This window comes from Rutilus rutilus (assembly GCF_951802725.1).
Source record: "Rutilus rutilus genome assembly, chromosome: 23".
Classification (NCBI taxonomy): domain Eukaryota; kingdom Metazoa; phylum Chordata; class Actinopteri; order Cypriniformes; family Leuciscidae; genus Rutilus; species Rutilus rutilus.
The window spans coordinates 8,856,224-8,869,209 of NC_140233.1; the positions used below are offsets into that span (position 1 = coordinate 8,856,224).

At 38.8% G+C, this 12,986-nt stretch overlaps 1 protein-coding gene across 2 annotated transcripts in view; it reads right to left on the minus strand.

Moving 5' to 3' along the window:
- The window catches only part of furinb (furin (paired basic amino acid cleaving enzyme) b), an 87,856-nt gene that overhangs the window by 25,765 nt on the left and 49,105 nt on the right, over positions 1-12,986 (minus strand). For both annotated transcript variants that reach the window (XM_084397817.1, XM_084397818.1), the window contains exons 3-5: positions 12,149-12,247; positions 6,343-6,438; positions 2,951-3,079 (exon numbers count right to left, since the gene is read on the minus strand). In XM_084397817.1, the coding sequence (XP_084253943.1) occupies positions 2,951-3,079; positions 6,343-6,438; positions 12,149-12,247 (324 nt within the window). The remainder of the gene's footprint in view (positions 1-2,950; positions 3,080-6,342; positions 6,439-12,148; positions 12,248-12,986) is intronic.

Here is a 12,986-nt window from a genome sequence, read left to right on the forward strand (position 1 = left end):
AATGATCTATATGACTGCTGCGCTTGCGATAGGCGCATATTACGGAAAGAACGAGCAGAGAGAGAGGCCCGGTCGCGCGCGCGCATCTTCAAACTGTCTAGTATGGCAAGCCAAGAGGCTCAGAAATACGCCATAGATTAATCGCGTTTAAAGCCAAACGTTGTAATTACAAACGCCGTAAAAGACGCGCGAAATACGTCAATGACGCCGTATTTGACGGCGTTTTAGTGTGCATGGAAAGCGCCACTTTTTACGCCATTCATCTCGCCATATGACGCCGTAAAAAACGGCGTTTTGGTTGCACAGAGCGCGCGCTATTTTACGGCGTTTTGCTTATAGTATAATGAGACACGCCCACTGATTTCCACAGCCAGTAAGTTTGAACTGTTCTCTCCCAATCAATGATGAACTGAGTCAGACCAGACTAATTCAGCACAGATCATTTGTGGTAATCCAATTCGTATGCTCCCAAGGAATTATTAGTAATTAGTCTGGTCTGACTCAGTTCATCATTGATGGTTTAAATGGTTTAAAACGCCGTATTTGACGGCGTTTGGCTTTAAACGCGATTAATCTATGGCGTATTTCTGAGCCTCTTGGCTTGCCATAGTCTTGCTCTCTCTCTCGCGCATATTAATCAAAATCAATTGAGAATTGACACGATGATAAAAAAAATCGGAAGACCGAAATTTCACGTGGAGTATTCGGATATTTTTTCCCTGAATTACCGCTGGGTGTGAATTGTGCTAAAAAAAAAAAGGGGGTGCGGCGTTCCACCCATTCAGCTGACATAAAAAAAAAAAAAACTTTTCCAATGATGAAATGTTTTCTATGTTGACAAATCTTGTGCGATGTCCTAAACTGCCGGGATAATCACACAACGCGTACAAGTCCGCTAATGACCCGTCCGATTCGCGAACTAATGACTCCTTTGAACCGATTCCATTTAATGAATGGTTAAAACTGATCTGTCCAACACTGGATCGGTGTATAACAAATCAGTAACACTTTACAATAATAATCATTTTTGATTAATATGTAATATAATAAAGTTCTGTGTAACGAATTATTAACGAAGGAACCGCCCCGCCCCTCCACCACCACAAATTGCTTTCTAATCTGTGGGAAACACTGACCTTACAACTTGTATGACACTCCATCTGACACGATTTCTGTTCAGCAATCAACGATTGTTGTTATGCACTGGGCTAACGTTTGCAGGTTTAAATTTGCGGGTAGTTAACGTTACAGTTACTGTGCTGTAACTTTGGCTATGTTCACATATTCCACAAATGAACGTGCCATAACCGGACATGCAATACTAACATTACATTATCACCGCTGTGCTATGACACCCATTCATTTCAATGGCTTGCAGACGTTTGTTGCTGCGTCGACCAAAGCGGAGCGCAGCATTGGCGAGCTTGCGTGCACGCCGCGGTCAAAGTTAAAAATAGTTAAACTTTTGCCACTGCGCTCTGTGACGATTACCCGCGCGGCCAATAAAAACGGGGCATCCAAAATAGCGCGGAAATCAAAATGAAAACTCTGCCTTTATGGCGCCTACTTTTGCTCAGACCAGCGTAGCGCTACGCAAATCGCTCTGTATCTGAAGGGCTACATTTTATTTCTCTATTTAATAAACTATTCAGTCAGATAGGTATTTGTTGTGAAAGAAATACAGTTACAATTTCAAGCATTTTATCCAAAATTTAAGCACTTTTCAAACCTTGAAAACACAACATCAAAATTCAAGCATTTTCAAGGATTTCAAGCACCCGTACGAACCCTGTATGGGATAGAATGTACAATAAAGCTGGACGGGAATGTTCGGTAACATCTCCAGATACCTCATGAAGCCTTTGTGAAGAGTGTAATTTCTATGCAAAACTAGGCATTATGCAAAGTTTTCATAATCCTGAGTATATTACTGACACTACATTTCTACTGTGCAAAGTACTTTAACAGGAAATTATGTTTTTGTGAATCAGAACATTAAGAATTCAGTGGACCACAAATGTTCAAAATTACATTTCAAATCCGACTAGTATGTGGGCCATCTGAATGACTCATCACTGTTAAAATAGCCCTGTATAATCAGGCTGATTTAGGGTCACGTCCACCACACACAGATCAGATGCGTTTCTTATGGGTCGCTCATATAAGATGTGTTATAAGAAGTGTGATTTAATTTGTTCTAATGTTATGAATTTAAAGATGCAACTTCACAGATTTTACCCTGACAGTGCTGACAGTCTAACAGCACAACATGCCAACAACATGCTATAAATATCTCCAAAAAGTTGCATCTCTTAATTCATCCCCTTTATCGCACCACTTCAAAAAAAATAAAATAAAAAGGAAATTGAAATTTCTGCATGATTTTTAAAAAATAAATTTTAGACAGACTATTTGATAATTGATTGATCACAACAAAAATCTATATATATTCATTGCATTTACAATTGTATTTCAATTCATTTAATTTGTTCTACTGTAGTTCAAAAATGAATCTTTTCATTTCATTGTTTTTTTTTATAAAAAAGTTAAAATTACAACAAAAAGAAATATATAAATTTATTTCTATTTAAATGTACACTATCGTTAAAAAGTTTGGAGTTAAGATTGTTTTATTGTAATTGATTATGTTTTTGACTCACTTATGCTCACCAAAGCTGCATTTATTTAAACCAAAATACACAAAAAAACTGTAATATTGAGAAATAATACAATTTAAAATTACAGTTTTCGAATGTAATGTATTTGTATATATGTCACTTTTGATCAATTTAATGTGTACTAGCAAAACTAGTATTAATGTCTTCATTAAGTATTAATTCCTTAAATAATTACTGACCCCAAACTTTTGATATTGACATAAGTATATAGATATCAATGCCTGCTCTTCAAATAGCTTTCTTTACAGTTTGTGAATAGAAAGATGGCTCACATAGTTTCTCGCCAGATCAGGGTGATCTTTCTCAATGCCGTCGTCAAGGATGGTCACGACCACTCCTCTTCCTGTGAAGCCCTGAGCCCAGGCCTCCTTAACATTCAGATCTCCGTGACTGGGATTGTACTGCAAGGAAAAAGACTCTTAACCATTACTGAGATTTTACATGCAAGTTCACTAGAGGTGGGCAAAACAAGAAATAATATTTCAGTTCTTTTATTTCCCCCTAGCAAAGGCAAACGTTGGACTCAGCAAAGCTCCTGTGTGCGGCGCAGAGGAACATGAGCCCTCCAAGCCATTCTGGGAGGAGGGGGAGTTAACTGAGTCTCACACAATTTGACCGAGACCTCCCAGTAGGGGAAAGCCAAACTGCAGTACTTTACTCACACACGCTGATATTTTACCCTTGCCATTGAGAAAGGTCCAGCCGCTGGAGCTAATGTAAATGAAAGATGACTGCTCACACGGTCACACACTTTTCCCTCCCAGATGGCAGCCTGTCAGCAGAACAATCCCAACAAGGTGCAGAAACTCATTCCTTTTAAGCCGACAGCTTTTCCCCCAGTGAAGTTCTCGTTCCATCTCCTTTTCTCGCTCTATTTCATTTCTTCACACTTTGCTTTATGTTCAATGCCATCTGTTAAAACGGCACAGCTGAATATTTCCTTCAGTGTGGAAAGACGAACAGAAAACAGAAATGTAGAAATTGGGAGCAGAAACACAATGAAGAACTTAAATGGGCACGTCTTCAGGTAACTGCCCCCTTCGCAAACCTTCTCTCCCCAACAAAAAAACATAAAAATAAGCAGACAGAATAAAATTGCTCATCATTCTGTGTTGCTTCTTCGGAGTAAACAACTTAAAAAGCATTCATTCCCTTGTCAACAATGATACAATCTCCATTTTCTAGTTTAAAAGCACAAAGCACTAGCGTTTCAGGTGATGTTTGACAGTAACACGTACAGATGTGGATTAAAAAAGGTTGTGAAGGAGCCGGAACTTTAGCAAATAAGTATGCTAATGGAGAACGGCAGCTCTCGCATTTGTTTTGTCATCCTTGGCCTAGGATGCTCTTTGGTCGTTCGGTTCACGCATTAATATGTTTTAGACTACGGCGTGTGCTCTGAATACAGAACGTAGCTTTAAAAGCAGTTACGCAAACAAACATTTGAAGACACACAGATGTGAGCGGGCATTCAAACATACACCCACACACAGTCATTATTTTGTGTAAGTTTTGTACAGTATATACTAAGTGAGTCAGACTCTGTCAACACTTAATGAAATGATTTAAAAGATTCTGCGAAGGTTAATATGATATTGTGTCTCCTCTGTCAGCGAAACGTGACTGTCAATACATTAGCTCGCTTCACTTTTGGTGACTGCCTGTGTGTATGTGTGTGTGCAGGTCAAGGGACTAACCTGATAATAAATATGTATATATTAATGGCTTATGTATGCCACCATTTGATTTGAATACATCTATGATGTATTTTAGAGTCAAACTAAATATTCTGCAGGAAATAATATAGTTATTATAGTTATAGTGTTATTCACTGTGATTTGACATGATATAAACACATTAGGCTATAATACTTTAATACTTAAAATAGTTGTTTTCTAATATATAATGTAAAAGATATCACTCATAAGGCATCTTTGTATTCTCTGAATGTATTCTTTGTGTTCATCACACCTGCTTTTAGGGATGTTAACCGATGACCCTTTGACCGATGGTTGACCGTATCAACGTTAACCGATCAAAGTTGTTGGTAGTCGGTAAAAAAAGAAAGAAAAAAGTGATCTCTAAATAAGGATATTATAGACAGTGGACTAAACGCTACTACAGTTAGCCATCTCATTCCAAGATCTTTTTGTGTGAAGTGAACAAATCCCTCACACTCAATTTTTCAAAACTCGCCTGTTTGTACTTAATAAACCAATAAAAACATTTGGCGCGAGGTCACAGCGTTTGGGTTCGCGCACTCACAAGGTCTGCAGGCTAAAACACTCGAGGTTAGAGCCAGGGCAGACGACAGGATGAAGCGTGCAAAGAAAGGTAGTGTGTGGGACCTAGGGGTGGGCGATATCTCGATATTTAAAATATATCGAGATATTTTTTAAACACGATATGGATTTTGACATATCGTATATATCGATATATTGTTTATATTTATAAAAATTGTGTTATTTCAAATGTAGGCGCGTTGCGCGTGGCAAGCGCGCTCATAATGTAAGAGACGCCGGCGCGACCACAACATTGCCCAACATCAAATGGCAAACGTAATGCAAGCGGAACGAAACTGCTCGTTATTGTGTGGTTGAAGGACCGTTTATCAGTTTGGACCAAAGCAGCGCGAGCCGATCGTGATCATGCGACACTGTTACTACACAGCCCAGCCCTAGTGGGACCATTTAACCAAAAAGAATGACACAGATGTAAGTTGCAATCATCTTTCTTTATTATTGTTAGCACTACCTCAAACTAAAGCGGAGCTGTCATTTTCTTAAATGAGCCGCGGCAATGTTTCAAATGAGCTTCTAACGCTAGACAAACGCCTTTATTTTCAACGCGATCACCTTGTACCCAAACCATTGCAAAACTAAGGAGCCATTTGTCCTCCGATTACATACAAGCTCCTCGGCGCCGCGTTTGCAGGACTCATGTTTCGCGCTGTAGGGGATTTTAAAAAAGTGACGTGAGTGGAAGGGCGGCAGTGTGTGTGTGAGCGGGAGGCAGAGCGGCAGAGAGATGCGACAGAGTTGCGAAATTGCAGGCGCAGCTCGAAATGGCTGTTATTTCAAATAGCGTAGCATATTTTAAACTAATCGGTTAACCGGTTTCAACCGGCTAATGAGGCTCGGTGGTCGGTCAAGAAAATTTTTCGTTTTCGTCATCCCTACCTGCTTTATGTGGTTAGATTTAAATTCTACTTAAATGCACATCAGAGACAACATTCAGTCCACTTCCATGTAGCAAGTGATTATCGTCCTCTTATGAACTCTTCGGCTGTTCAGTCCTTGGTCAGGTCAAACAAGTTGTTTCAGAGGCTGAGAAAGTTTTTACATTGTGATGAAAAATTCTGACAAATATTTTTCTCCTTAGAATAACAAGCACTGATTTTTCTTTTACAATAAGAGCAGAAATTTATTAACCAAGAAAAAGGGTCTATTTTGATGTTATTTCGTCTTGAGACTATGAGCACACCGAATATTTATATATTTCAAAACAGACATGGGGGATTTAGAGCGGGAAAGAATCAGAGAGAATGTGAAAGCTCACAAATCAAGGGTGGATGCCTCTCCACTGTAGAAGCACTTTAGATACATTGCATTTAAAAGCTCAATGTACAAACACAAATAAATATATACAGTAACTTTTAACATACCAGGTACCACTGCTGAGGGAATTTTGGATCTGTGGGTTCAATATGAATGTCTCTTTTGCATCTTCGCTTGGAAATCTGCTGCTCTGCCCAAATCACCTGAAAATACACACACACACTCACACATTAGAGGCAGTTTTTAAAATATTACACACCTACATCCTTGAAAATCACACTCTTCTCTATTTTCACCTTTAACTCAAGGTATACGTCCCTTCTGCACAGCTTGTCCTCACTCTAAAAAATAACCACATTTCACACTATCCCCCGCTGTTCTTTTCAATCTGCTGTATTTTATAGCGGTTCATTTAGCTTTGTGTGAGCATTTGCGTATTAATTTTTTTATGTGGTTCTGTGTCCCACCCAAATAAATAAATGAATAAATAAATAAGTCTAATTTTGTCTAATTTTATCTCTTAGACAGCAATCTAGAGTTTAACGACTTTTCGACAGTAATGCGATGACATGCAAGTCTGTGTTAATTCTAATGCCTGATCTGTGACCAGTGATTTCTGATATATAATGGTTCTTTGTGTCAGTAAATCAAACCAGTGACTACACGGTCAACCTCACATTGTTTATTTTAGTAGGATGAAAATAATCTATTATTTAAACTGTGATTAAATTATATATAGAAAGCGATCAAAGAATGCTCCCTTTGCAATCGCTGGAGCTGTCAATCAAACTGTTTAACTTTTGAGTTTATCAGGGACTGAGTTCTGGACTAAAACTCACGTTATAGTCAACGAATCTCTTATTTACATTGTGTTTGCACTGTTAGTTATGATGAAAGCATTCCTTGGTGTGCAGAAATCGAGTTGCAATAACGAGATCGCTGCATTCATGCGCTCAACATGTCTGTGATCGACTACAATGCACACCTTTCATGCCACGATCTAACTATAATGCTATAGATCTATGCTATAATCTAAATATAATGCTATAATTAACACTTTTCACGATTGGTAAACCGTGAGAACTGTAATAGTAAAAACTTGCTAAAAGATTTCGAGAGAGTTAAACATGTAATACTTAGCTATTTCATATACAAAAGCTGTAAGCCAATCACAGCAGTGGGCAATTCACTAAAGCCTCACAGCAGACACGCTCCTTCAAACAGAGCGTTCAAATCAGATGGCTAAAATCAGGGTAGGAAAAATGCATTTTATTTCTAAATTATGAAAAAAAATTATGTAAAAATTATAAGTGCACCACAGGAAACATTATAAAACAATAAAACAGTGCAGTTCATGACCCCTTTAATCAGCAATTATGAAAATGGGTTCAGTAATCACACACATTTCTTGTCTAGTGTTTCATACGAGATCTCAAAACACCTCACATTTTGCTCAGATTTGCAATGATGCCAAATATCCAATGAAGAGTGAGAGATCTGTATATGAACTCAAATAATTCTCATTCATCTCTTTCTATATCAAATTATCTGAGCAATACTATCCACTTTATCCACTTACTGTTTGTCTATTTTTCTCTCTAAGGGAATTTTAGTTGAAACATCTGAGACAAACACTTACATGAAACATAACTTAAGAATTGCATTAAGTCTATTGAGCTATTAAACAGCAACCTCTGAGCAAAAAAAAATGTCCTCTGGGCAGTTTTGTGTGATGAGATGGACATGACTAACACAGCGCACAGACATTAGTATTCACACTAACTGAGAGGTATTAGCAGTGGAGTATTAAATCTAATTAGGGCCCAAAGACTTATGGACGTATGAAGTGCACTCTCTGCAAAACAATTGTTTTAAATGATCTTAAAAAACCTCTGCCTCATATACAGGATTCATTTTTCTTTTCACAAGGGGACGACCAGAGAGCCCACAGATTAAATCGATTAACTCTTGCCTCTTTTTTCATTCTTAAGTCAATTCTATCAACTAGGGATGTAACGATACCCTAACTTCACGATTCGATACATATCACGATACGATATTATTGCGATACTCCAAGACATATAATAAAAGGTTAAGAAAAAATTTACTGTTGATTAAATGCTAAATTTGATATAACATTGTGGGTGTAAATGAATAGGCTTGGACAATGGTGACACCAGAATAAATATATTCATGATTCTGAACCTGAAAATACAGAATTATTTTAGACAAATATGCTTGAACTCTGTCACTGGCTAGATATATTTAAAATAATGTAGGCCACTTTTTACTGGTAACATAAGACTTATAACATAAGCATTATCAGGACCCACTAATATTCCCCCATTATTATACATTATATTCAACATAATATATTGTAGTTTAATGTAGTACCGACTCTGAAAACTTCAATTTTTTCTCACAGGGTAATTTTTATTTTGGGTGAACTATCCACGATACATATTGTTGCATTTTTGTATTGCAATATATTGTGACACGATATATTGTTTAGTGGTCGACCGATATATCGGCCGATAAGTTTTTCTGATTGGCCGATGTGTTGGAAGCGGGACTTTTATTTTGACGGCGCTCCAGACTTTTATTTTGGCGGGCGGCGCTGAGAACACCAGTGCCAGAAGAGAACGGCAACGGCAGCTCCTCAGATCAAACAGCGTTCACTCACATTCTCCGTCTTCATTAATTTACGATCTCTGTCAGTCATATCTAATACTTTGTTAGACAGAACTGGTAAACAAAGAAAGTAAATGGTAACTTATGCGAAGTAAGTAAAGTAAAGCGTTTGCTTTTATATTATTTGTAACAGAAAAGGCAAACAATCAGGCTAAAGTAACGTACTTTCTCATTTGCCGTCAACATTCAGCAAATGCGCATCTACATCATTTAAACAAATCTCTGAATATCTAATAAACATTTAATTTCACAAACCTTGCAGATTTAATTGAATCCAGCTGTGATATCTTGTGAAGTGTGCATTACTGTCTGCAAGTGACGGTCGGTCCGTGCGAAGTGAGTGAGTGCGAACAGAAGATCAGCTTCACAGGAGACGCGATCGAAAAACTTTAAATCCTTCATTTTGAAATATGCTGATATATAACCAGTTGCCAACTGTGTCATATTCATATCTGTGATATATCCAGTTGCCAACTGTGTCATATTCATATCGTCTTCACTGTGCTGTATGTAAAATTAGCGTTACCTTGTCTTTATTTGAAAAATATGATTACCAGCACGAAATTACAAGATTACTGAGTGCCCTGTTACAGTGTTTACCTTCTTTTTATTCACATATTCATATATTTCTAAACAATTACTTTGTGAAAAATACTGTAATAGGATTGCAAATTTAAGAAGTTGCCATCTAAAGTATAAAAGCATGTTTATTTGAAAAATGTGTTTTATAATTTATTAAATATTGATTAAAATAAATATATAAAAATATTGGCTTTATATCGGCCATCGTGCTCTCTAAGATATCGGCATCGGCCATCAAAAAACCAATATCGGTCGACCACTAATATTGTTACACCCCTACTATCAACTTCTCTGAAAAAAATCTCACAGATAAGTTAGAAGAAACTTTCTTCTTGGAAAAGACACCTGAACAACACTTTGGCATTTCATCACACAGCATTGTTTACATAATTGCATGTGTGCTTGGAGGTAGTAATTTACTCTCTTTTTTATTTCAGTGTCTGTGGGAAGAAAACGAATCATCTATTGGTTAATGGATAGGTGATATGAGGAAGTAAATGCTATGTGACTGTTTTGTATATATATAAAAAAAAAATATATATATATATTAGCGATGCACCGATACCACTTTTTCCAGAGCTAGGCCAATAACGATACTTTAATTTTTGTTACTTTCAGATTAAGTGTTTATTAGATATTCAAAGATTTAAGTAAATTATTAAATACGTATTTGCTGAATGCTGACGGAAAATGAGAAAGTATTAATACTGTTACGAATAATATAAAAGCAAACGCTATAATACTTTTTTATATACAGTTTACTTTCTTTGTTTAACAGTTAAATCTAGTAACGTATTAGATAAAACTGTTAAACAGAGACCATAACTAATGAAGACAGAGAATGAGAGCGATGTGTGCTCAGACACTGCTGTTCTCAGAGCCGGCGTTCTCAGCGCAGTCTAGAGATGGGACGGTATGAAAATCGTCCCATCCCTAGCGCAGTCAAAATGAAAGTCTTGCTTCCAACACATCGGCCAAACAGAAAAACTTACTGGCTGATGTCGATATTTTAAAAATGCTAAATATCGTCCGATATATCGGCCTTGGCGATAAATCGGTCGACCACTACACAAAAAGTTGTCAAAATCCCAGATTTGCATTACCAGATGGCAATGTAATGTGCTTCAAACCAAACCAAAGGATCATCTAAAAACTGCTGTGTATGTGCGCTTTTTGTATGTCAGTGCACAACAATGAGCTTAATCCTTCCAGTCTAACAATACAAATCATTTTATTATTATATACTTTTAAGTAGCAAGCGCTCACAGCGAGTGTTCTGCTGAAAGATGAGGGAGATTCACACAAACACAATACACACACACTCAAAATCCTTTGAGTGAGTCGTCCTTTACGCCCTTCTTTTACAGTAATGCCAGCACTGGTCTAAATTTATCATGAAAAAAGCAAATGTGGACTAGGGCCAGGTCAGATTTGGAGGAAGAATGCATTTCCTGTTCCTTTCACGTCTTGCTGCCCTTCGTTCAGCAGCAAACTTCTGAGAACTCCAATTTGACTTCTTGCGAGGGAATGAAATTCCGGTTAGCAAGGGAGTAGACGTTCACGTACTTGCATTCAATTCCCATCGCTTGAGGGTATGTGCTTACAAGCGGCAGCCTTCAGAAATCTGCTTTATTAGCATACAACCATGCTGAACTCGGAATGCAGAGCAGGCGTTGCATGTGTGTGCGTTGTACGTGTGAGGCTTGTGCCAAGATGAACCCTGGCAACAAGAACGCTTGACCCACCGCAACCGAAATGGGCCCAGAGCGGAACCCTGACGCTGTTTGCCTTGCATAAATAGAGGCTAGCACACAAGGGAGCAGTAATCCAGCTTGTATCTTCCCCTCTCTCGTTCTCTGCTGTCATGGATCAGTGTTAGGAGTCATCAGTGTCTTTCGCTGGCATCTGGTGGGCAGGTGGGGTCTGGGAGGGCATCAGTATTAGCCATGTAGTTGGATCTCCGGAGCGTGCACAGAGTTTTAACTAGCGGCTGAAGCTTCAGAGAGTGAAGATAAGAGGCTGGTCAGCAGAAGATCTATGGGAGCCTGCAGCCAGCGGCCTAAATACGCAGTCGCCTGGGACGCCTGAGCTGCTCTCAGATAACTTATCGGCACCAGATTGTCCCATCTCCTTTTATCTTGTTTTTTTCTCTCCCTCTCTCATCCTGTCTCATGTCCCCCCCTTCCTTCTCATTTTCTCTTCTCACATCCATCTCTTCATCTCATTTCATCCTATTTCGTCTGTGGCCCTTTTCCCTCATCTCTTCTCCTCTTGTTCCCTTTCATCACATCTCCTCCAGTCTTGTCTCCTAACTTTTCATATCTTCCTTTCATCTCTTCTTTTTTCCTCCACCTCTCATCGAATCTCAAACCTTCCTGTCATCTTCACTCTCATCTCCTCTTTTTTCTTTTAATTTCTCCTCATTTCTTATCTTGCCTTCCCCCCTCTCATATCTTCTCCTTTTCCTCCCCCCTTTCTCTTTTCATTCATTTTCCTCTCATCTCCTCACCTTTCGTGTTCTCTCATCTCTTCTTGTTTCATCACCTCCCACTCTTTTCTCACCTCTATTCTCCTCCGATCTCCTCTTTGTGAGCTGTACAGTGTTGTTTGTGTGTGACTTTGCGTGTGGCTGGTTTTTACCTGTGGCTCGGCGTGCAGTCGGACATGAACCCCATGATGGCCGGACAAAGATCTCTTCACCACACCCCTGTGCTGGAAATGATAATAGTCCCTGAAAACCTGCAGACACACACACACACACACACACAGAGGTGATATATTAGAGTGTTATTCCAAAGGAGCCATGTCTTACCCACCACACAAGGTCATATGGTCTTACACTCTAGAGGGAAACACACTCATTAACTCCAGCACCTGCTCACAGACCTGGCCATCTTTGTCTCCAACACACACACACACACACACAAACACACACACACACACACACACACACACATTTAGAGCAGAGGTGCAGGTTCAGCCGCACACATTTATTTCTTATAGTCATACCAAACACGCAACAGATCCAAAAACACAGATACACACACCCTAAAAAAATCTTCCCACTGAGGGACAAATTCTGGGAAAATTATGAAAGGCGGCTTCAGGTACTTTTTGCACACAAAACAGAGCAAAATACACAGTCTGAAATGAGCAAAGCAAAGGGGATGGAAAAGTGCAAAGATATGCCTTTCTTTCAATAATCCACAGAAGCTGTGATTTTGTTGTGCTTCGGTTCAATAAAGCATCACACAGAAGCAAAAATTTCACTGTATCTGGACCGCCACACACTGATGTGTGGGATCCGGCACTCAGCAGGGCAGCTCATAACCCTGGGTACTTTGAGCTTGTGTGTGCGTATGTGAGAGAATCATGCCTCTATCATTACTCATCTTGTTCTGTTCCCAGTAGAACACGGAAAGCAACTTCTAGATGGCCGAATACCCACACACTTCTTTCAGAAGTGACGTCAATGAAT